At 35.1% G+C, this 25,747-nt stretch overlaps 1 protein-coding gene across 1 annotated transcript in view; it reads right to left on the bottom strand.

Annotated features, from left to right (window-relative positions):
• Window positions 1-3,088: 3,088 nt before the first annotated feature.
• The window catches only part of DHX15 (DEAH-box helicase 15), a 59,663-nt gene continuing 37,004 nt past the window's right edge, over window positions 3,089-25,747 (bottom strand). The window contains exons 6-14 of the mRNA XM_041752088.1: window positions 25,320-25,487; window positions 18,155-18,241; window positions 16,931-17,080; window positions 16,421-16,529; window positions 15,709-15,900; window positions 12,672-12,794; window positions 7,591-7,781; window positions 4,896-5,065; window positions 3,089-3,655 (exon numbers count right to left, since the gene is read on the bottom strand). Of these exons, the coding sequence (XP_041608022.1) occupies window positions 3,538-3,655; window positions 4,896-5,065; window positions 7,591-7,781; window positions 12,672-12,794; window positions 15,709-15,900; window positions 16,421-16,529; window positions 16,931-17,080; window positions 18,155-18,241; window positions 25,320-25,487 (1,308 nt within the window). The 3' untranslated portion in view covers window positions 3,089-3,537. The remainder of the gene's footprint in view (window positions 3,656-4,895; window positions 5,066-7,590; window positions 7,782-12,671; window positions 12,795-15,708; window positions 15,901-16,420; window positions 16,530-16,930; window positions 17,081-18,154; window positions 18,242-25,319; window positions 25,488-25,747) is intronic.

The raw sequence follows: 25,747 nt of genomic DNA, 5'->3' as shown, positions 1-25,747 counted from the left end.
CCCAGTACTACCGCACCACTAAAAATGCCTGGGAACACAATTCCTCCCCTACTTTCTCTAATATAGAAATTGCAAAATTCAAATCCTTGTTTAAATATGTACATACTAAATCTGTCAACTTAAAAACTGCATTTGAAACAATGTGTATGTTAGTTTCACAGTACAAGAATTCTAAAACTATGAGAAAACATGTATTTGAGATACTCCTTTCCCAATTATTTAGGAAACAATTTTTATGTCTAGAATTTTTTACTTTTTATTTATTTATTCATAGACACATGGGGGGGAGTGGGCAGAGGCACAGGCAGAGGGAGAAGCAGGCTCCATGCAGGGAGCCCGATGTGGGACTTGATCCAGGGTCCCCAGGATCAAACCCCAGGCTGCAGGGGGCGCTAAACCGCTGCGCCACCAGGGCTGCCCTGTCTAGAATTTTTTAAATGTTATTTAATGGGCGATACAGAGATGCATTTAAAAGCATGAGGTGAGGTCTCCAAAGATGAACATGTCCACGGTGTGAGGGTCTTTCCTCAGCCCTGAGCCACATCCAAAACTATCACCTAATAATTGGATGCCTTAAATTTATGGTAAGATTAATGTGAGCCAAAAGTATGCTGTGGTTATTTGAATGGTTAATGTAACCATAAGCTGCATTAAAGAAGTGATGTCATGTCTGGTCCCCTGGGAAATACAAGTTCCACCTCACTCTGCCCACTTTAGACCACACTACTTGACTACAAGCCACAGAATCTCCAGCAGAGGTTTATCAGAGATGTCCAGGCTATCTAGAAACTGTATCAAAGAGATGGGTAAGGGACAGGCTATTCAGCCTAAATGGTATTGTGCAGTAAAACAATTATCCTTATTTAACTTTGTTCTAGAAGGGAGAATCAGAAACAATTAGTCACAGAGAAAGAAAGTTTAGCTCGGCATTTCTACAACTATTAAAATGTCTTTGAAAGTAATGGTTTTCTTTAAAATATCTGAGCAGAGGGGATGGCCATTAAAATAATTCAGAAGAGAATCTCAGGATATTTGTGTTACCTTATAAACCTGAAATTCTAGGACTAAGCCATTTGCTGTCTGTTTTGTGGACTGTGGCTAAGTGGGTTGACTGTAGGGTATACTTTACTGTCCCATTCCCCTTGAGTTGTGTTCATTTCCTCAACTTGTAGTGTGAAAGGCCTTCCTTTCTTATGCTACATTCACAACAAAAAACAGCTCAACTATTCTAAGAGGTAAGGAGAGGTCTTCAGAAAATCTGGTTTTCTGAATATTAAGGAGAAAACTTTAGGGATCCCTGGGTGGCGCAGCGGTTTGGCGCCTGCCTTTGGCCCAGGGCGCGATCCTGGAGACCCGGGATTGAATCCCACGTCAGGCTTCCAGTGCATGGAGCCTGCTTCTCCCTCTGCCTGTGTCTGCCTCTTTCTCTCTCTCTCTCTGTGTATGTGTGTGTGCGACTGTCATAAATAAATAAAAAAATAAATTGAAATTAAAATAAAAAAAATAAAATTTTAAATTTAGCTTTCTTGTTCTACACCACTGAGGATTCATTTGATAGTTTTAGCCACCTGTGTAAACAAGGGAAATTGTGACCACTTTTGTATTCTGTTGCCAAACCTGTAACGAAGGGGTGAGGGTACACAAATTACAGAAGCCATATCTTTGCCAATTACATCAATGCTTAAGACTCACAGCTTTGGTCAGATGTGGCCAGCCTTGCAAAAACTAACGGCAGAGTGGGCACAATGACAGTTTGCTCTGCTGTCTGCCGTGTAGCCACTCACAGTGCACACTCATCACTTACAAGATGGAGAAGTGTACTACTCGCTGTTCCTAGAAACTTGGCCAAAAGCCAAACTTCCTCCTTTACATCTTTTTTAAGTTTCTCTTTAAGAAAATCTAATGGTTTAATTTAGGATTTTAAAAAGCACAAGATTAAACAACAAATACGCTAAAATGCGATCTATTTAAAACTAGATAGTCAGAATATAAAAAATATGCAACTGGAAAAAATGCACCGTAATACTTTGGCGAAAGCTACCTATTTAGGAGAAACAGTCTGACCAAGTGCCTAGGCTTTCTTAACATACTCTAAAAATATCCTAGCAGACAATTTGCCGATACTGAGAGTAGAATAAATTTTTAACCAACTTAAACTCAACCTAAAATATTATGTCAACATGTAAATTATTCCATAGGAATAACACTAGGCCCTTACAGAAGTGTATTAACTCCTAAGCCACTAGCATCATTTAATAACATCTATCTTATATTAAAAAGTATACAGCCTGAAAAACTCTTATTAGCCCAATTAACTCCCTTAAACCACATGATAAATGCTTTAATATATTTAAATTCCAACTAAACACACTTACAAATTTCCTTTAACATTTAAATATTTGTAAAAGGAGGGGGGAGTAAAAGAGGGGAGTCCAGACATTTTGGAGTACAGTATTTAGTCTTCAAGTGAAAGGAACTGATTACAGGCCCCTTGAAGGCTCACACCAAACACCTCATTTGCTGTTAAAAAAAAAAAAGGGTTTTAACTTGTCTACTGCCTGTTACAGGAAACAGGAAAGTCAAGTTCACATCTTAACATACTTTGCTAATTACTTTGTACACTGGATAAAATATCCCACTGAGAGTTTAGAAAAACTAAGATCTACAATATAACATCATTCCCTACTATTTAATACAAATAAACATTTGTTTCAGAGGGTAGGGTGTTTAGGTTTCTCTAAGCATAATAAAAAGATCTGCTAAAAAAGTGGTAACAAATCAGCCTTACAAAATGAACTTTAAGACAAAGAGAAAACTATTCTACCAGTATTCTGTCCTGAGAGCCAATATTGAATGAAAACTATATATTTTTATCCCATTAGGTTACACCCTAATTAACCTAACCAAGTGTCCTGCCATGTTCTTAAAAATATTGTTTTAATAACTATTTCATCTAAGGAGTAGCCTTTGTGGAAAGATGTTAAATATGTAATCATAGTATACTTACAATAAAAAAAAAAAAAGCCCCACATTTGAGAAGAAGCCATAAAGAGATTAGAACAAAGATATCAAAGTGCTTTGGCTGAAATTAGTATAAATAGACTTTATTGAAGTCAGTGCCTCTGTACTGAGACAGAAGATTGTGTCTACATAAGCACAAGTTGTAACATTTCACAACTTCTAAAAGGAATGTCAACAATTACAACGATCATGCATACCATGGTCGATAATCACATTTTAGAAGCATTTTCAACCATTTCTAAAGAAATGCTTATAACATTGTTATATATAGAACTACTTTCAATAAACTGCAAAACATTGATCGACTTTTCCAGTATGAGCTACAGTGTCAACACAAAAGGGAGGCATAAATGTTTAATTTATGAAATCAGAATGGAATATTTACTGTAAAGAAAAATTAAAAAGCTTTCAAATAAAGGCCATTATTGAACCAACGTGAAGAGCACAACTTGAACTTTTCAGTTCATTCATCTTTTAAAGCTGTCCTCTGAATAACTTCAGTTCTAAGCACTGAATTCAGTACTGTGAATATTCCTTGGATTGAAGTTTGGCAATGATGCGGTCCAACTGTCTCTTTGCTTCACACTGTGGGAAATTGCTCATGTCATAATATTGAGGGGCAATTTTCACCAACCTGTCCAGAAGGGGGGGAAAAATTACCAAATTAACATTTAATTAAAGACTGGAGTAGCTAACAGGATAAGAATTACTCATTAATATACTGATGAACAAAGGCAAATCTATGAATCCAAATCAACATTACAATTGCAAATGCCTAATCCATATAAACACCGCTTTCAGAAATGCATTATTTTAGTAAGCTGTAAATTTTCTGATGTTGGACTTTCTGTAACTTAAAAAAAAAAAAAAAAAAAAAAAAAAAACTTCAAGATAAATTCTTAAAAAAAAACAAAAACGCTTTCTTTACACTAATGTAAAGATATTAAAATAAGGTTATTAATTTCTTTAATAACCCTATTTTGACCAACCTCCCCAAGGTTGTATTAATACAGGTTCTAAGTGAGAAATATCTTTGTATTCAAATGATTGGATCTTCTCATTTTCCAAGTTTAATAACTATAAATATAGATCTATACCCCAAAGAATTCACTTGACTGAATCTTTTTAAATGTTTAGCCACAGAATTTTTTCTCCAAAAAGCATTTAAGATAAAATGGTAATGTCCTACACAAGTGTCAAAAGTCATAAATCTGTGTAGGAAAGAAGCCTCACACTATCTAGCAAGTGACAACAACTAAAATAAGTGCTTTCAGCCCACCATTCTTAGCTGACGTCTCTGATCCTAAGTTACGGAATGGATTTTGGCAAAACCACCACCAACCAACCAACCAACCAAAACAAAAAACAAGACATACAAAAGGGGAGGAGTGGTAATTTTGCTTAAGATAACACAATCAGTTCCAGTAACAATTTGTAAATCAAATATGCTAAGACACAAGATGTGTAGCTTTTATGTTTGCTTAACTCTGTCTGAAGCATCAACATATAAAAATAAATAGTTCAGAGCTAATGATAAATGGGACAGATTCATTTCTAGTACAGTACCAGGAGACTTGAGTTTCTCACAACAACAAGAGAATAGCTCCAAAGATACTCTTTGATTCTAGTCAACTACAATTTTATATTTGACTTCAAATCCTGCCCGTGCCCATACCAACAATCCCACTATCCTCTTAGCAAAGATTTAAAGATATCAACCATACCATCAGGTCGAAGCCCCATGCCTAAACCCTGGAGCACATACCCAGAGTTGATGATAACATTAACTTCAGGACATGACTACTGAAACAAAATCAGATTCCATTCTGAGCAAAATGTTAACAAAAACCTTTAGAACAAAGGGTGGTGCTTACCATTCTGGCTTGATATCTGTACACGTCCGGATGTAATTCTTTGTCGTAAGAACAAACTCATTATAAAGCACCCATTCAGGCTTGTGGTCAAGAACAGTAGAGGGATGCAACTGAACCACCTGGTTATCTTTCACAGTTAAGTAATGCCCTGTTCGTTCTAAATGTGCCACCTGAAACCAAAACCCAGTAAAATTAATACAATGCTTTTGATGTGCTACTCAGGAAGCAAAAGTGGTGTAAAGCTACTATAATTAGGAACAGAGAAGCTTCATCTTTTGCTTTTTATTCAATGGCTACACTTATTTACAACTGCTTGATAAAAGCAGGGATAAGCAAACTCCTGCAGGCCAAATCCAGCTCATTGCTTGTATTTGTTAAAGGCCTGTTGGACAAACATGCTCTATACATCTTTACAGAATGGGGAAGGGTGGGGGGGGGGCGGCCCTGGCAAAAGAAAAATATCTGGTCACGAGTAAAAATCACGTAACTCAAATGTCAGGGTTCCTAAGAGTTTCACTGGAGGGACACCTGGGTGGCTCAGTGGTTAAGTGTCTGCCTTCGGCTCAGCGCATGATCCTGGAGTCCTGGGATGAAGTCCCCCACATTGGGCTCCCTGCATGGAGCCTGCTTCTCCCTCTGCCTGTGTCTCTGCCTCTCTAAAAGGCATTATTTTTATTATCTAAAAATAATAAAAATCTTTAAAAAATAAAGTTTCACTGGAACCCAGGGAGCCCATTTGCCCATGGCCACTTTTGCACTGCAAGGGGAGGCAGAGGTTTCAGAGTGACTGAATGGGTCCACAGAGCCTTATATATGCACTATCCAGTCCTTCCTGCCTTAGACCATCTAGAGTAGGTTCTTTAGTGCTAGGTGACAAACTGTGTAGTAGATGAACAATTACTAAAACATTCACAATTAAGATAGAAACAATAAAGCAAAAATAAAGCAAAAATAAAGCAAAAAGGAGTGAAAAGCAAATGGTAGTCTACGAAAAAATAAATAAAAAGAATAGAGGGGACAAAGGTGCACATGCTTCGTGTCTGCATTTCTTCTATCTGTAATCAAATATGTCTACCTAATATTTAATTAGCAAACACTGAAACAGATGATATGCCCTTTCCAATTCTAGAACTAGATAGTAATATGAAGAATGTGTGTCAAGGATAGAAATAAGTAACTATTAATAACAGAAAATGAACTCAGTTTCCTTTAAAAAATATTCACTAAGTACCTAATTAATAGGTGCCAGGTACTACAGTGCATGCCCTGTTTCTAACAAATTTAATCTTCAGAGAAGTAGAAATCCATGTTTGAATATGGCTTTGTCAATGTTTTTTGAATTACAAGCAAATTTAAGAATATGTCAAAAAGCCACTATATACTAATACATATTATATATTAAGAATAAAGTGTCTAGAATGAATTTTCATACCTAGCTCTATTATTTTCCTAACTTTAATGAATGAGATCTTATATGAGATGCCATAATAAAAATTCTTACTGTTACTACGATTTCAACTACAGACTATGCACCAATCAATTCTTATTTTGATTTTGAGCATTTGGGTCCGTTCTATTTATTCAGCTCATTTGGCCTGAAGGCAGGCTACATCTTGCTTAAAAGACATAGCCAAAATAGAAAATGAAAAAACAAGCAGGAGATAGAAGATATAATTAAAGTCAATCCAATCCCAAGTAATGGATAGATTTGTTTTCAATTTTTACCAGTAGAGAATGAGTTTATTTTTATTTTTTTTTTGAGAATGAGTTTAAAACATAATTTAAAATCTCTTAAACACTTTGTTTACCTAACAAGCTATATATACTTCAATTAGTATTGTCCCCACGACAACACACTTAAAACTAAATAAAACATTTTAAATTATTTTTCATCATTATCACTTAAAAGACATTTTTGGCTTTTGCAGCACCCAGGTGTCTGTTATATATTTCCATGATCATTCTACAGCACTGTGAATGAAATACAGTTATCTCAATACTTGATTTTTTTGGAAGTCTTTAGTTGCTATATAAAGACAAAAGTGAACTGCACTTCTTGGATCCACCCAGACAACTGCAATGTTTTAGCACGATTTATAACTGTATCTCTCCAGTTACCACCTAGATTCACAGAAATGTTTCAATATTTTAAAATCAAAAGCCAAAAACTGAAATTTACGCTGAAGAAATAGCTGTTAATCCCACCTGAAAATGGCTAACATATCATTTGGTATAATAAAGACTCTTAATTAAAAAATAACTACAAATTGATTTCTACATAACTGGATTACTAACTTTGTCATTTAACAAATTAATCTGTTACTCATTAGACACCTAAAATTAGTATATTATATTAATTCACTTGAGAATCTGGACATAACATATAAAGTCAATATTCAGAGGCATTCTTTTTTTTTTTTTTTAAGATTTAATTTATTTATTCATGAGAATACACAGGGAGGAGAGAGAGGAGAAAGGCAGAGACACAGGCAGAGGGAGAAGCAGGCTCCATGCAGGGAGCCTGACATGGGATTCGATCCCGGGTCTCCAGCATCAGGCCATGGGCTGTAGGCGGCGCTAAACTGCTGAGCCACCAGGGCTGCCCTAACTTGTTTTTAAGTAGATTTGAAGGGCTGTTATAGAAAGCAAATATGATGTAAACATTTAATTACACATGCATATGTTATCCACATACCTGCATAAAATACCCAGTAACCAAAGCTTTCCTTATATTAATATAATAGTCCCTGCTTGTAAAGTCAGTACTTCGACGAGGCAAATTAAATCTGTCCATAATTCGTGATAGCTGCTGGCGTACGTTATCTGCTGACATCAGGGACCTGTAGTTAATGAAGTTGTCATAACACCACTGAACCGATTCATGATCTACAAAGTTGGAGGGAGGGGGGAAAAAGAGGGGATATGAATCATCCAAATAGGTATATTATCTAATTAAAAAGAAAAATCATTATTAAGAGTAAAATAAGTAACCCAGAAAGAATTATCCACATCAGTGTTATAAAAGAATCACAATGTTATCAACTTTCCTAAAAATCTGTAGTGAAGTTCAAAATCAGAAACAGCACTAAGGTTTCCGGCTACTGGATTTTGTGATTTTGAATAAACTATTTTGAATCAATGAAGTTAGGTCACTCATGAAAATCTACATGGATGCTTCTAGTATAGTCTAACAGGGATGGGTTGAGGGAATTTGATAAAATGCCATGTCTGCCTCATTTTCATAGAAAGTACACCTTAGATTAAGATTACCAAATACAATTTATGAGTTATAAAACCGAACTCAAAGGACTACTGTAATTTTTATTTAATTATTCCTGGGCTAGGGCACCAAAACTGAAGGGTTTAAAGGTTTTACTGCAACCTATGTGTCTCTTAGTGGTGGACGAACAAGACTTAAAATACAAGTGGTTAAGTGCATTCCTTAATCCTTACCTATTTTTTTTTTTTAACTCATCCCTCTTCCACCTCCCCTCTGGTAACTATCCATTTGCTCTCTGTAGTTAAGAGTCTGTTTATTGATTTGACCTTATTTTTTTTCCCCTTTGTTGTTTCTTGAATTCTACAAGAGTGAAATCATACGGTGTCTTTCTCTGACTTACTGCACTTGGCATTATACTTTCTAGCTCAGTCCTTTGTCGCAAATGGCAACATTCCACTTTTTTTTATAGCTCAGTAATATTCCATCATATACATACATACACACATTTATACATACACACACCCCCTCTTTATTCATTCATCAATTAATAGACACTTGAGTGGCTTCCCCATCTTGGCTATTGTAAAATACTGCTGCTATAAACATAGGGATGCATGTATCCTGTTGAATAGTGATGAGCACAGGATGATGTTTGGAAGTGTCGAATTACTATATTGAACATCTGAAATTAATACAACACTGTATCTCAACTAACGGGAATTAAAACAAAAAGTATCAAATAAAGAGCTATATTATAAAAGTAAAAAAACAAAATAAAAAATAAAATACAAGTGGCATAGTTTATAGGGATGTCTGGAATCCCCACTCATGTTTAATAAACAAGACTTGCTAATTATTATTAATAAACAAAGCTAACACTTCAAGTAATACATTGCATGTATTTATTATCAAAGGGATATTTTTCTCCACTGATGAGTAATACTTGCGAAGCTTCCAACCAATCCACTGTGTGCTCATTTAAGCAAAGAGCTCAAACTGCAGCAAAATATAAAATATTATACAATGACATTTTTATGTCCTGGAGAGTCACAATGGAAAACTTCATTATTTACTTCACAGGCCTTTTGATAAATAAACCTAAGAGGGTTATGTGAAATTGGGGGTTGGAGCAGGGGGAGGACCTTAAAATCAGAACAATGCTGATCCTTCCGCAGCTTCTGGAATATACATTGATCTTTGGCACACTCTTTTCGCTTTAGTTCTACGATAATACCAATTATTACAACCTTTTCTCACTTGATTTTCAAAGGAATAACAACTGTATTAATAAATGTTTGTCCATTACAAAATGCAGCCACATTTCAGAAAAGGCAAGTGGGTAGGTGAGGTAGTAAAACGGATCTTTAAACTGAAGAACTGATGTGTTCAAGTCAATTAAATAACTGATCTAGAATGAGTAGTAGTATTTAAGACAAAGCACCAAATATCTTCTGGAGATAACTCAAAGAGAAAAAAGTGTGTTTTAGAGGCATCCTCGCTTATGTTGGTGCAATGTACAGAGCTGAAAGGCAATGGAAATGTCCACGCTGAAACAGTAAGAAAGGGGGCCCTTTGAAAAGGACAGCTGATTTGCAGACTCTGATCTGGAGTATAGCTTTTCTGAGGGTTCTAAATTTCAGAATTCATACCCTAAAAAGTAACAAAATGGCAATTTTAAGTTGTCAAGATAAACAAACACTATCTGGTTGGTAGTTCTACTGTATTTTCTAAATTTGTGAGAAATTTGGTAAATGGGAGAAATAAAATCTAAAAATGGAAATATTTTCGTACAATAATGCTGGCTATAGATTTCTTACCAATACAGCAAAACTACTTTTAAGATCTAAGGTCAAACCAGTTCAGGGTGAAATCAGGCAGATACACAGAGCAATCAAGGTGTTGCAAAACAACTTAAATCTAGCTGTTTCTCAAAGGTGTGATTTCAGGGATGCCTGGGTGGCTCAGTAGGTTGGATATTCGATTCTTGATTTTCAGCTCAGGTCTTTATGTGAGAACGTGAGATCGAGCCCCAAGGTGGATTCCAAGCTGAGTGGGGAGGAGTCTGCTTAAGATTCTCCCTCTCTCTCTGCTAATGCGTGCACATGTGTGTGCTCTCTGAAATAAATCCTTTTTTAAAGTGTTATTTCAACATATGAATTTTAGCTTTTCTATGTAATCAACTATTGTCTCTTAATGAAATAGTTCCTCTTGACCAATATCTGAATAAGTTAATTTTTCAAACACATTTAATGTTTCAATTAATAACATAACACAGCATTACTTAAAAATCAGTAGTGAAAACATTCCAAATTCAATAAATGGATACTAAATGTCCAAATATTACAGAGAGATCTGGAAGTCTGATACTTTTAAATGACTACCCTTATTTAAGATGACAGGCAATAATTAAAGGCTAATCCTTTGACTAATGGGGACACTTCTATCAAATGTTCAGTCATTTGATTTCCTTTGACTTTATTACAAGTATATAGAATAAAATAATAAAACATAAGAAGCATGTAGCAGGAAGACAAGGATCAAGCATCTAGGGAATGGATGTTACCACTCTAAATCACTCCCTCTGCCAGTCCTATTAACACGTGGCTGTGGCATTTATCAAAACTTAAAACAAATTAACACAATCTCCTAATTTACAGAACATTAAAATTTCTTGTGACACATACACGGTAAAAACCCATGCTGATCCTTTAGAAATCTTTAATTTCCACTTAAAACAGTATCTTAAAGATACCAAAGGATTTTGAGAACTAAGATGGACATGAATCCTTCTCAAGGCCTTCCCCTCTGCAGCCATTCCCACTGTCAGTTAATTATGTGCCTGGTGCTCAGCTCAACTACCACAATACAGTGTGGCACAAAAAGGAATATAGCATATTTCTTGGGAGAGATCTAACCTATCAGGAATAGTCTTTAACATTATGTGTTATCAATACATTGAACACAAGAGGGATAAAATGTTCTCAAGTAAGCTGTGTAGTGGCCTTTGCTTCTTCACCAGATATTTATCAATTCTATTCAACTCATGACAGAGTTGATATGTAAGCCACAGACATGCAGCACGTTGGCAGCTATGCCTTTTGTTCCACTCTGCAGTACTTTTGGATCCTGAGATAAATAAATTCACCTCTACCCCAAAAGAGATGTGTTAAAATGACCAGACTATTTTAGGAGTATAAACAAAAGTTTTAGGAGATAACAAATGGCAATGCTATAGTAAATTAGAAAACCATTTTCTTATTGGCAGAAACCATATACTTTACTGACTGTGAACTCCACATTTTTGGTAAAGTGTGATGATGTAAGGCTATCGTTACTTGATTACATATCTAAGAGGTTAACCTACTGATATGTAGAAATCAAACATTTTCAAAACTTGCAATTATTGTTGCAATTATTTCTCCATTTTTTTCTTTAATTGAAGTTCTTCTCTCATTTAACTTTTATAGATGGTGGATTCCAATAATAGCATCTGGCAATAACTTCATTATGACTGTATTTCCTTATTTTCAAACAACTGGAAAATGTTTTTCATGTCACTAAATATTCTCCGAAAACATGATTTAAAGCTAGAACAGGGTGCCCGGGTGGCTCAGCCAGTTAAGCGTCTGCCTTCAGCTCAGGTCATGATCACAGGGTCCTGGGATGGAGCCTGGAACAGTATTTCATCATGTGGCTATAGCATAAATTCTGAACCATCTTTTTACTGGTGGGCATTGAGGTAATTCCCTCCCACCCTTTTTTACTATCATAAATAATTCTGGGATGAAATCTTTAATTATATCTGTGTGCACAGGATACTGGAAGACCACAGATTATTCATAGATTATTTCTGAGTCACAGGGTCTGAACTTAACTTTCTCAGTAACATAAAATCTACTGCTTTTCACAAAGACCACATCAATTTATAGTTCCACCTCTCGTATAGGACTGTTTCACTAAACCCACTCCTACATAGCTAAGGACTACTTTGCCCTAACCTCTGCCAATTTTGTAGGTGAGAAAATGGTACCCCTAGATAATAATGCTCTTGAACTACAAGTAGAGTTGACTTTCCTCCTCACGTTTACAGACCACTTGAAGCCTGACTGAGAACGCTGATTCGCATCTACAGCCCATTTTTCTATTTTCTTAGTTTTATATTTAAGAGCTACTTATTAGTAAAATTACTAAACAGTAAAGATTATATAAATAATACAAAACTAAACACACAAAACAAATGAAAATAAACAGTAAAACAAAGTATATAAAAATCTGTGTATTAGTGGTAAATATTATACTGGTATTTTGTTTTCAATGCTCTCCATTTTCCAGCTTTCTATAATAGGTATTTTCCCCACTGATTATAAGAGTAAACAACTTTGAAAAAGACAGACAATTTCCATTTTAAATGCTAGTCAGGAGTTTTTTCTAAAGTACCTCTGGGTTTCTAATGTAAAGTTGTCACAGATAATAAATGAAAGTGAGATGAAGAAACATCTTATATACTGCAAGTGACATTTAGACAAAAGAGTGCCTTCAATCTAATTTACACTTACTTTGTTTAAAAGCGTGGTAGACATTCAGCAGTGTCAGATGATCTCCATCTATGTGGGCAAATCTCATCTTGGCTTCATCTGCGGCTTTCTTGGCCTCCGTGGGGCGAACAAAACACTGTGGGACTAAACAAGGTTGGTATGGGCCCAACACAAACGCCCATATCGATGAGTCACGCATTCACAGATAGAGGAACAAGGCCTAGCTAGGTCAGTTCACAGAGCATAGGGCAGGGCAGGATGGCCTCCAACTGCATCTTGGACTGTTTACTACCTTGATTTGGTACATCAACACCTAACCACATCTGTAAGACAAGAGGGTTTCAAAGCTACAGAGTACCTGATGATTTTAACTAGATCTAAAAGTAGGCATCAAACAGCTATTCTGAAGGCCATCAAGATACTAGAAATAGAAAGCTCAACTTATTTCAAAAACCAGTGCCGATAGCTCTACCAATAACCAGAATTATGGTGTCAATAGCCTTTAAGCTAAATGTAATTTTTCAAAAGGCCATCCACTGAATCCACTGAATGGCTATCGAAGTTATGAAGCTGTATCTGCCCACTGCAGGGCTAAAAACAACTTTCTAACCAATCTATTGCCACATTTCTACTGTAATTTTTTTCCCTAATGCTATGGCTATTACCAACTGGTGGGTATCACTATTAGCACCGGTGAGCAGAAGCATATGGAAACATAAAAAATATCATGAAATGTTGGGTTTTGATGATAGCAGTAGTGGTGGAAGGTTAAACCGCCTTTGAATTAAGAAAATTCAAAAAGGCTGGGGAAATTCAGCCTAGTTTTCCAGCATTTTAATAAAAAGATTAGAAAATGACGTCCCAAGTTTAAAAAAAAAAAAACTGTTATTTGGTTATTTGAATCAAAACCTCAATATAAAAACCAAATCCAATATTTAAAAGTTGACAATTAGTCTGAAACAGTCATTATTTCAAGGGTCATCAAAATATGTAACTACAGTATTTGTTTAGAGCCTCGATGTTAATTCACATAAAATTTTAAGTTGTTACAAAGCGTGCACTACATTTTTAAAATACAACTTTCCTTAATTCACTTTAGCAATTCCATAGTCATAAAAGCAGTATGAAAGTAAAAATACTTAACAGCTTGGGACTTTGTCAACACATTTTTAAAGCTCTTAAAACCTTTTCAATATAAAAAAGTATAAATGAATCAGTCCAGATAGAAGATAATGGGAATAATCAACAACAAGATCAAATACAGTATCAAATTACTTTCCCATACAGTTTCCCCTTTAAAAGATACCAAAGAAGCCAAATAGAGACAATGACACATGATCACAATAAATATTAATTAAATGTCTTGCTTAATGTAATTGAAGCAAGGTAATTCATGAAAGTACAGAAACCTCTCAAAGATACGAAAGTAAAAGTGAACTAGCTCCCAGAATTAACAGTGGGAATAAGTAGCACTCTATAAGGCCCCTGATTTGCACTATTTATATCAGGACCTGAAAATGTCAAAAACTATTTAAATGAAAAACAAAACAGTATAAGCTTGGCAAACTGTTTTTGTTCCGTGACTTCTTCCTCACCTTTTAATACCCGCCCCCCACAAGTGCCTTGCTTAATAATCACTAAACATAAATGTCCATTCTCTTGATGTGCTAATAAACTCCTGTGTTGTACAGAGCTCCTTATTACAAATAAGAGATATAGGTGGAAGATTTCAACTGCGTCACAATGACCAGTTTTTTAAAGAACTAGTAATATAGACTCAAACGATGGTAATTATATAGTATGCCTGATAAGAGAAACTGGAAGAATAAAAACTGAGCAGATAACAAATAAATATGCCATCTGTTAACCCTTGCCCCACACTTTCTCTACAAACTAAAATCTTGGGTAAGTACCAACTGGGAGCATCTAACAAAAACATGTAAGAAAGGCAGACAACAACCTACCACCACCTCCGCAAGTGAGACTACAATTTTATTAAAATGATTCGATACTGCCCTGCCCATCTGCTCTGAGTCTGATCAGTCATAACTCTGCAAAAAAACATTTTTAGCTAGTTCTTAAATAAAAAATTCACACCATTAAAACATATCATACATCTAAACTAAGCCAAAATTTTATATTTATAAAATTTTTCAATTTATCTTTTAATTCCATGTAAGATTTTGAATTATTTGAGGCATTAGGTTATAATTACAGACTAATAAACCACTCTGAAACTGAAGTCATTCTCCCCAGTACTGGAACTAGTAGTATAGTATAGAGTACTTTGGTCATCAATAAAAATATAAAATGTCTTCTATTTTTTAGCTGTAAGAATCAGTGTAAAGCTGTTAACCATATTTCTTCTTTTTGGAAAATCTACTTTCCAAGTTATAATTCATTGGTGGATATGCTTTACTGCTACTAAAAACAGCACGATTTGTTAACCTTAATGCTCCAATTTCCGAAATCAGCAATATTATCTATTAGGTGTCTTTCACGTATCAAGTGTTTTCTGCCATTGTAAAAGAATTATGATCTGATGAGATTTTAAACCTAAATTTACACATTACTACTTCTATTTATTTGATACTAAGTTTGAAATTCACATTTGCTCAACTGCCACTAGAATATATTATTTATATGTGTAGGAAAAGTTCAATTTAAATGATAGTTTGGGTTTGTCCCAGGCTCACTTAATAGTGCCAAGTACTAGAACAAAGTTCTTCTTGTACTTTCAGTAATAAACCGCAAAACTGATGAACCTACCAAAGAACTGTTACAATTGTGTTCAGACTGTTCTTTTCTTATTGCAATTTTTATTCGCACTCAAGAGAGCCAATGTTTTTACTATATTTTGTGCACAAGCAATTACTTTACTTTTGTAAATACTGTATCTTTATAAATCTATTTACAAGATATTTAGGAAACAAAATGAGCTCCTCAAAACCATCTATAAAATCTACTATCATACTAAATAATAAAAAACAAAACCAAATGTGAAGTCCACCCAAACTGTGAAGAGCTGGGCTTTTTTTAGTTCCTTTCCCTCTATTACCTGACAACATAGCAGTAATAGATAGGACCTCATTAGAACAGTTGTAGTCACAACTTGCAATAACCATTTTAGCGAGCTGTGGATCTAGAGGAAACTCTGCCATCATGGATCCCAATTCAGTCAGATCTCCATCATCATTTAAAGCAGCCAGGTAATTCAAAAGTTCTAAGGCTCTCATCAGAGTTTCAGGAGCTGGGGGAAAAGGCAATCTATTAGACAAACTGCTTTAACAAGCAAAAAGGTGATAAAGTACAAACTATTATAAGCAATCTCATTTTTCATTCTTCAGTGGACCAAACTCAAACTGTCATCAAATTCAGTTAGAGTTTTAGCAAACAACAATTCATATAAATTTGCAATATTTTCCTGCACAGTAGTTAAAACTGTCATTTTCCTAAATAAATTAATTCCTAACAAAAAGAAAAATTAGAAATTTCTCATTTTCCTGCTGGGTCAGTAATTCCCGGGATAATTTAGTTACTCTGAGAAAAGAAAAAAATTAAAAAAATAGTTGTGGTTTAGAAGTTATCATTCTTAGTTTTAATACTAACATATACCACTTTTCTTGATGCATACTACAAGAAAAAGTAAAGTGTGTGTGTGTGTGTGTGTGTGTGTGTGAGAGAGAGAGAGAGAGAGAGAGAGAGATAAGATGTAGAGATAGTGAATTTTGGTTAAAAGGCTTGCTAAAATATGCTTTGAGAATTCATACCTGGTGGATCCATAAAGTCAAAATGCACCAAATCATCAATACCAAGCTTCTTCAACTGTAACACAACTGATCCTAAATTAGAACGCAAAATCTCAGGATAGGTGTTATCCTAGCAAAAAACAAAAGTGTTTATTGTTAAACATGCCTTAATCCTCTTGCTCCAGAAAACAAAACATACCTATTCTCTGCCTCTTTAGCTATTTACTTTGGCATTACTTCTAAACCACTGATCCACAGGAGAAGAATACTGGTGGAATATACCAGAAAGGAATCAGACACCTTCTGTGAACTATCTTTACAGGGTTGAAAGTGTTACTGCGAACTGTTCCCTTCAACTTAAAATTTTAACAGAGAGGTGTATTGGTAGATTACACCATAAATCTCACTCAGGGAAAACGTAAGGAGCTTATGGTGCCAAAAGGCAAGATGAAGTAAATAAAGCAATTTTCTTCTGGTAACAAATTCAACTTAACCTTCCAAACACAGGAAGGATACAGCAAAACCTCTTACCTGCATTTCTGTTTTATAAGCTTTCTCTGTATAAAGTCTGAAGCATTTCCCAGGTCTTGTACGCCCAGCTCGACCAGCCCTCTGCTGAGCTGAAGCTTTACTAATGGCTGTTACCAAAAGAGACTCAACTCTGATTCGAGGATTGTACACCTATAAGAATGAAAATAATGTAAGAATTTTTCCTTCAGTTAACCACAAAACTGTAATCTGTATGCAAAGTCCACAGCTAATCTCAAAATAAACAAAGCAGTATATTGATGAAGGCTGCACATCAGAGACAGAAACTGAGAACTGGCTGTGTCTTAACTTTCTTTCAGATATTCTGAAACAATCATTCTGAAGACTCAAGCTAACATAGAAAGGTTCTTATCTATTACACACAAAGCTTACATCATCTTCACTCTTCTTAATTAAAAGCTTACATCATCTTTACTCCTCCTAACTGAAAATTAATTTCAGTTCTACCAGCTTTACCCTGCTTTTTTAGAGTGGATCAACAGTGTTGAAGGCTTTTGCCTGTAAAGAACCTGTCAATTTTGATACCTGATGTTCAGTGTGAACATCAAGAAAAATATTTTGAACTCAGTTCAGAAGTCAGTTACACACTGCCAGTTTAAAGTGAAAAATTTCCATCAGAAACATAAATACTGCATGCGACAAATTCTCCCAATTATACCTATAAAATGTAACCAAATGTAATTTTAAAAATCTGTGAATCATACAACATCACCAGTTATTTCCTAAGTAGTCACTTCCTCTGGCCAAAGTGCTTGGTATTCAGCACTGCTCAACTAGAAGATAACGTTAAAACCTTTTCAGATACTATGCCCAACACATAATAGAAACTCTAATCTTACTGGGTGTTCAACTTACAAGAATGACAATCCTGTCCTCTTATTACTACTCTCATACTCCTTAAATGAACACAGAAACCGAAACACTTCCAACTGCTACAGAGAAACAAACAAAAAAAACCCAAAGCACCCTTAAAAAAAAAAAAAAAAAAAAAAAAGGCCTAGGATTAAACATTATGCATGGGTTTAATACAGGATAGTCAGCTAAGAACAGAAAGGGTTCATATCACCAAAGTCTGAAAACGAAACACAAGACAACAGGAAAATAATTCTAAAAAGTAAATTCTAGTCACTGAACAAGTACACAGTATGTACTCTTAAGCTAACACCAATTTAATAAAGTAAACAACTAAAGTATTAAAGTATGTACCTTTTGTTTTGCAAATCCAGGATCAATCACAAATACCACACCATCTATTGTGAGAGAGGTCTCTGCAATGTTAGTTGACACAACTACCTGTTAAGAAATAAACAGTATATAAATTATATTATAAATGAAGTAAAATTGAAAAAAAAAACCGTAAGGGTAGCCATGACCTTTCACTAATGAATCTCAATCCAGTAAGTAAACTAGAAATAAGGTTTCCTCCTCAATGGCCAATGCAATGCAATACAAAGACAAATTAATATTTAAGATCTTAATTCAAAATCTCATTTAGTCCATCATAGCAAATTCCTTTTTCAAAAAAAAGCTATTATTTCAGGTTATTACTCAATCACATATGTTTTCATTACTTAAACAGAAAGATAGCATCAAGAGAAAAATATCGATGAAACAGTATAATAGCTTGCCTTACATGTCTTGCTGACAGAACACTACTTTGGTTATTATCCAAAGTCCACAAAACATGTATATCTTTTGGTATTTTCTGTCAGTATTTACAAAGGGAACTTTGTATCACCAAAACTAAACATTTAAAACAAAATGGCACAGGAGGGCATAGGGGGACAAAATCTCAAGTTATAATCTAAAAAGCATTGGCACATCATCAGAATCAAATGCAGATGTTTTAGAAAGTATACAATTTCAAAGAAGATGTCACTGCATTCAAAGCAACTGTTAATCATTTGAACCTTTTACTGCCAGGGAAAAACGTTTCAAGTATTTACATACTAATATGATCCCTTGTTTTTTTTTCTTTACATAAGCGTATGATGTATGTTAGATCTATTTTAGGAAACTGGCTGGGGTTTGAGAGTAACATGTCACATAATTTTTCTTATTTAACGATAAGAAAATGGGATTCTTGTTAGATTGTTTTTCCCCCAGAACCTTTGATTTTTCAGGACAGAAAACTGCCATTAAGTGAAAATGCCTGTATATGCAAGCAGAGGACAAAAAAGATGAATCAGATACAGGGCCTGCTCTTGCAGCCTGTGAAGGAAGATTACACATGCATAGTGTAAATGACACCACAGACTCACCCTGAGACTTAAAAAGGGTTTACTTCCACAGTTAAGACCAAGGAAACTTACCATTTAAGTGAGTTGTCTAGAGTAAGGTGGAATCTACCACGAGAGAAAAGGGAACAAGAACACTAGGAGTAGAAGATTCAGCTTAAACTATGACATGTAGGCAAAAAAGCCCATAGGCACATCTGAGAAATGAAAAGGACTCATACCACCAGGAAATCCTGGAGGTTTTGAAAACTTACTAGAGACCTATTGACAGGTTAATATTTTAGAATCATTCACACATCTAAAACCAAAAATCCTTCCTTTTTTGTATTGTGTAGTTGCAAAGACTGGTAACTAGCAAATGATAAGGAACGCAGGTCATCTGATATTACTCAAATACAGTTTTCAATACATTTAGATGGCACGCACATGGCTCAAAAATTAGAACCAAAGCAACATAAACAAGGCTGTGAGGGGTTCCCTGGGTGGCTCTGCAGTTTGGCACCTGCCTTCGGCCCAGGGCCTGGAAACCTGGAATCAAGTCCCACATCGGGCTTCCTGCATGGAGCCTGCTTCTCCCTGTGTCTCTGCCTCTCTTTCTCTGTCTCTCATGAATAAATGAATAAAATCTTAAAAACAAAAAACAAGGCTATGAAATTGACAGGTGAATTTGAATAAATATCCTGAGTTTAATATTCTTCTACAAAGTCAAGTACGTTGACCTGGAAGGAGCAATGAATTTAGAAGTCAGTGACAGAGCCTGGAAGCCAACCTAAGTAGCTAAAGGTTTTAACACTCCCAAATCTTCATTTGCTTTTATAATTCCTGAATATTCATCTAGCTAAGACAAAGCTGTTAACAAAATTAGGCAATAAATAGAGAAAGTCCTTATAAACCTATTACAGAACCAGTGACATGCTTGTGATTATATAAAAGATCTTATGGTTTTCTGGAATTCTGGGGTGATATTATAATAGTTTTGGATATAGATTTAGAGCAGTGGAGGAAATAAAAAAAAATACATTTCACATGTTTCTTCTAAAACAGAATACAGTTAGTATGGAAAAATTTCTTGTTATGATCAATTCTTCAGAATTTAAAAATAAATTTTTAAAAGATTTTATTTACTTGAAAGAAAGAGAGCACAAGCAAGGGAAGTGGCAAAGGGAGAGGAAGAAGCAGGCTCCCCCATGAGCAGGGAATCTGACTCCAGGATCCCCAAATCATGACCTCAGTCGAAGGGAGGCTTTTAATCAACTGAGCCACCCAGGCACCCCTAAAGTAATTTTTCTTTAGAAAATAATTTCACTTGGTGTGCATGCGTCTTTGGCTCTGTCTGTGTGGCAAATAATGTAATACTTACAAGAACTGTGGATTTAAGAATCACAGGATTATGACAAGGTGGCAAACCCCATGTCCTTATCGATAGTCTACTGCCAACCAGAAGTCAAACTCCAAAACAGAAGTGTTTAAAAAAAAAAAAAAAAAAAAGACCTTAGAGAAGCTTTCTTCCAAGGACTAAAAGTAAATTGGTTAAAAAGCTTTAAGGTAATAAAAGCTTTTCGAATAGGACTTATCTGCCATACTGATTTATTTAAAGTACTATGAAAAAAAAAGGCAGGGCTCGTAAACCATGGGAGGTAGGTTTGGGGACAAAAAGGGGGAAAACTCCTGTAACAAACTGTAGGACTTTCAAAGATGCTTCTTCTAATGACTTTACTACTAAAGCTGGAGAGGTAATTCTAGCTATGGCTAAAGAAAAAAATACACACACACACACACACACACACACATATATATATATATGATGCACAAGAACAAATACATGAGATGATAAAAAGTTATCTAGCTTCCTCGAAACCTTAGTAGGAGACTAATGCAAGCCCTAAGTGTGTTCTAGATGTAGGTTGCATATGATCTAATTAGGAACTGGTCAGAACACAAAGTGATCCTGAATTTGGTCAGGGGATCTACATATGACACATGGGAATATATACAAATGATACAAGCTTTCTAGAATGTAACATGGAAATAAGTGTTCTTAAAAAGTGTTTAAGCTTCATTCACCAAGCAATTATTTCAGGTAAATAATCCCTAAATATAGAATAAAGCCTGTGGAAAAAGTTTGACATCACTACCAATTTTATGTTTGTAAATGTTAAGTGTGTTAAGATTAAACTTTCATCTAGATATATCCCCTTCCCCCTCAATAACATGCCTTGCAATGAAATCCACTTTGATTTATTTCAATAATTCCACTTAGAAGTAGTAGAAGTGAGAGTACCCTAAGTTACTCTATTTGAATTCTATTTGGACACAATAATGCACTTAGGTTCAACTAGTTTGGATTTTCAGTCCCCAGGGAATTCTGTGGGGGTTGCCAATTCAGTAAGGACATTAACTTCTTTATCTGTCCACATCCCAGCAGTACCACACTAAGTTATCTTCAGATAGTGGATCATTAAGCCTCTCTTTAAAACTATAGAACCATCTCCACAAGGGCCATTTCTCTTTTTTATTGAGCAGTGTATGCTTTGAGCCATGTTAATTAGTAAACTGTAAGATAAGCTACAGAAAAATCAGCTATTTGTATGGATAAAATTAATGAAACCTAAATAAAATCAAAGAGTAGTTCCTGGATTTTAATAACATCAAATCTATAAAATAGCAATTCTAAGTCTTAGTCAAAAAATGCATGAGTAAATTTACTGAGTAAACTTTAACGCTTATAACAAAACCATAGCTTGAACTTAAACTCAAATATCTGAATAAATGTCAAGCATGATCAAAACAAGCAAAATAATCTACACTCACAAAAACACATGCATTCTCAACCTTTCTTGATCATTAAAAATTCGAAACTATTCACCAGTAGTGCTGTTAGAAGCCCACATAAAAGGAACTCAGTAACTATCTATAAAAGGAATGCTAGTTAAATCCCCCATGCCCATTAAAACTTTACCCTTAATATAGCCTACATTTTAAAACTTTAATACGAAAAGGTGCTTTTGTTAGTTTTACAACTGTATTTACAAGGCCCTATTTTGCATAAATTGATACGAGTAAGACAACAACAAATAAGGCACTACCTTACAAAGGGTGTCCAAATATAAATACAGAATTACACTTATTTTGGTGGAAATTAAAAAACTCTATTAAATATTCTCTTTGTTTCCAAATGTTTTAACTTCTTACATTCTACCCTATGCTAGCTATTATCCTTGTATTAGAACAAATTTAACAAAAAATGAATCAAATCCTATTTGGTTTTACACAACTGGAAGCAGACCATAAATCCCTAAATGTTCCTTTGTATTTTTAAATCAACTGTGAATATCAACCAGTGACAGTTTAACACTTGTGAATGAAAGCGCCATTCTAGTAACTGGCAGTGAATTCAGGACAGAAGCAGCAAGCCTGGCCTCTAGCCCTTTATCTTATAATATAAACGGGATATTATCAAAGTTGCAGCATTTTAAAAAAAGACAACAGGAAAACAGCAACAGACTGCCAGTTCTTCCTATTCCAGCAGAGAGCCACTCTCCTTTCACAGGACTTAAATCGTCCCTTCCTCCTTCCACACAGTCTCTCAACCCTTCTGATGACTCTAACCCAGTCAGTCGGCCTGTAGGTCACCTGCTCCTCTGAAACTACCAGTTAGCGCCTGGCTAGAGTGTATTTTCTGCTCTCTGTGGTCCTATCTTCTTCCAGGCAGCTTCCCTGTTGTCCAGCATCAAAAACTTGAATGGATGAGTGAATCCTGCTCTGTGCACTAGGCTTCCATAAAAACGTTCATTTTTCCTTCAACATGCCAGGCTTCAAAGCGTTTTTTTTTTGCATAATGAGAATGACACACCAACTGCCAAGGAAGTCCTCCCTCCCTCTCTTTGGGTCATAGGTGTATGTGTGTATGCGCGAACGCTAGAGACAGTTCTTCTCAGACTCTAAGATGAAGCTGATTCATGCCAAGAGAGAACATGATTTCCCAGCAAGAGGTCATGTAGTTTTAGCTGAATGAATCACTGTCAATAAAGCAGCACTGTGGCCCTAGGATGGGTTCCCAAGGTAAGCCCTGCCCTGGGAACTCCAGCGGTTCGCTCGTCATCTCTGGCCATCAAGCACACATATATCCAACTATTGCCGAGTCACTCTTTCCAGTAAGACAAAATTCTCCTCGTTATCCTTAGGATTTATAAGAACACAAAAAGCAATACAGTTAAATAAATTCTATTCCCCCATGGGCTTAAGCTGTAGATTCTACAAAATGTATCACACATTGAACTGGCACCAGACTGAATCTAAATTTCCAATAAACTAATAATTAACAGAGCAAAGAATTCAGATGTGAAATACATTTCAGTAAATTCAGGCCATACTTCTCAAGGAAGCCTAAAAATGGAATGAAAAGAGCTACGTGAAAAGACACAAATATGGAAAATCTTGCTATATGCCAAATTTACTCAATGGTTAAAAAAAATCAGCTTAAAATTAAAACAAATGTAGATATCCAAAGTATACATGATTTCAAGAAAAATTATCTGCCTCCACTCTACTCTTTACTATAGAAATGTTTAAGAAATCCACAACTTTATTTACATACATCCACTAATACAGAATTAAGCTAAGAATTCCACAGAAAATCAGAATTCTTCAGTCAACAAATTAAATTTAAAATTGTATACTAAAGCTATCACCTAAAATTTCAACTTTTCTCCAAAGTTCAGAATGCACATAAAGTTAACAGGGGAAAATGTTTTAACACGTTCTAGAGACAACACAGAGACAACACTATGACAAAAATAGTTGGAAAGTCCAACATAATGAAGCTATGACCAAACTGTTTTTGAAAAGTCAAGTCATATTCACTTCTCTTGTTGATCTATGAAATATTCAGAACCTGATTTTTTTTCCCCTATCAATCTCTTGATAATTTATATTCCACTAGGCTGGTGTTGTATATCCCTTCACTAAGCTTCTTCAATCTCAAAAATGTATTTGGTTCATTTAACTTTTACACAGCCATGTAAAGAAATAATTAGCCCTGATATATTTAAGTATCTTTTTATAATGTGTAATTTTTCTATAATCATGATAAACATTAGCAAAAAGATTGAAATAAAAAGCCGAAAAAAGTTGTGAGTCTGTTAGTCCTGAATTTAGAAAGAAAGCAATTAATTCTAAATCTGACCAACAAAGTAAATCATACATAAGTAATATTTCAAGTAACACTTTTTTTTTTTACATGAATATACTCCAGGAACTGATAGTAGTTACCCTGAGGGATTAGTTTATTTTACATATATTAGTACCCTGTACATACAAAGCGTGATCCTTGAAGATAATCCCCTAAGGTGATGATGGTAAATTATACCTATTTTTAAAAATCAAAACTTTAAGATTAAGAATCTTACCAAAATTCATATGCAGCTACTATTTAACCTAATGAGTGACTCCACTATACTAATGTTTTTCAAACCTTTTCAGACAATGTAATTTTATTTTTGAAGATCTAGTAAGAACATTACTCTTAAAAAAATAAAAGTGTAACTGTTCAGTTTCAAATTACAACTCAGATCCCCTTCCCAGAAGGGAGCCCAGAAACAGGTCTGGAAAACCCTTGTCCCTTCCTATGCCAGGCAGACACCCATACTCATAGAAACCACCTATTTAGGCAGCATGATGAGTGCTACTGTTATCAGAGATCTCTGTAGTCAATATTTCATACCTGTAAGACATGACATTTGGTTAGGTCCTTAAGGAAAATTCTAGGCAGAAGCCAAACCACTGAAGAAAGAACACAGTGCTTAGCTTTTGCCAAGTGACTTAATGGAGAGAAAGACAACACTTGGCCATCTCCTGCTTTTCTTGACCCATCATAACCAACCACCCGTTTACTAAGATGGGCTTCCTGTGGGGACGGGAAACAGTGCATGCTCTTACTTAAGGTCAAAAGATACACAGAATTATACCAAAATATACTTTTTTCTATTTACTTTTTAAATACAGATTATTTTGTAGTGTGCAACACAGATCGCCATCACACATAACTTAGTCCTTAGTAATTCGATAGTTTCTTTTCTCATAGACAGTTCTTTTGGTATTAATGAAATGTTTACACAGAATATCTCTAGGCTAACCTTTCTTCCAATTGCTCCATTCTGCTTTTTTGGAGGCGGAGGCTCAAAAATGCGTTGCTGTTGCTGAGGAGGAAGTGTAGAATATAATGGAATGATTTTAATGTCACCAACTTCAGGGCCCAGATCATCAACCTCACGCTTTATTCTCTTACAGGCTTCATCAATTTCCTACAAAATACAAGTCTGAGTGTAAAAACAAAACACATACACACTAAAACATTCAAGTATTTATCATAATCCTAGTTCTATGCAGCTTACTTTGAACTTGGTAAGTCAAAACTCGGTAAACTTCATCGGGATTTCCAAAACTATCATTGAAATTTTGATTTCTGTACTCAAATAAATAGACACAACTAATCTCATTGGCATTCTACACTTTTTCTTCTAGTCAAACGTCCTAATTAATTCTCAACAAATTGTACTAAAAT

The sequence above is a fragment of the Vulpes lagopus genome, chromosome 4 (genome assembly GCF_018345385.1).
Source record: "Vulpes lagopus strain Blue_001 chromosome 4, ASM1834538v1, whole genome shotgun sequence".
Classification (NCBI taxonomy): Eukaryota; Metazoa; Chordata; class Mammalia; order Carnivora; family Canidae; genus Vulpes; species Vulpes lagopus.
Note: the sequence above shows the minus strand (reverse complement) of the source record. Positions and strands in the feature narration are given on the sequence as shown.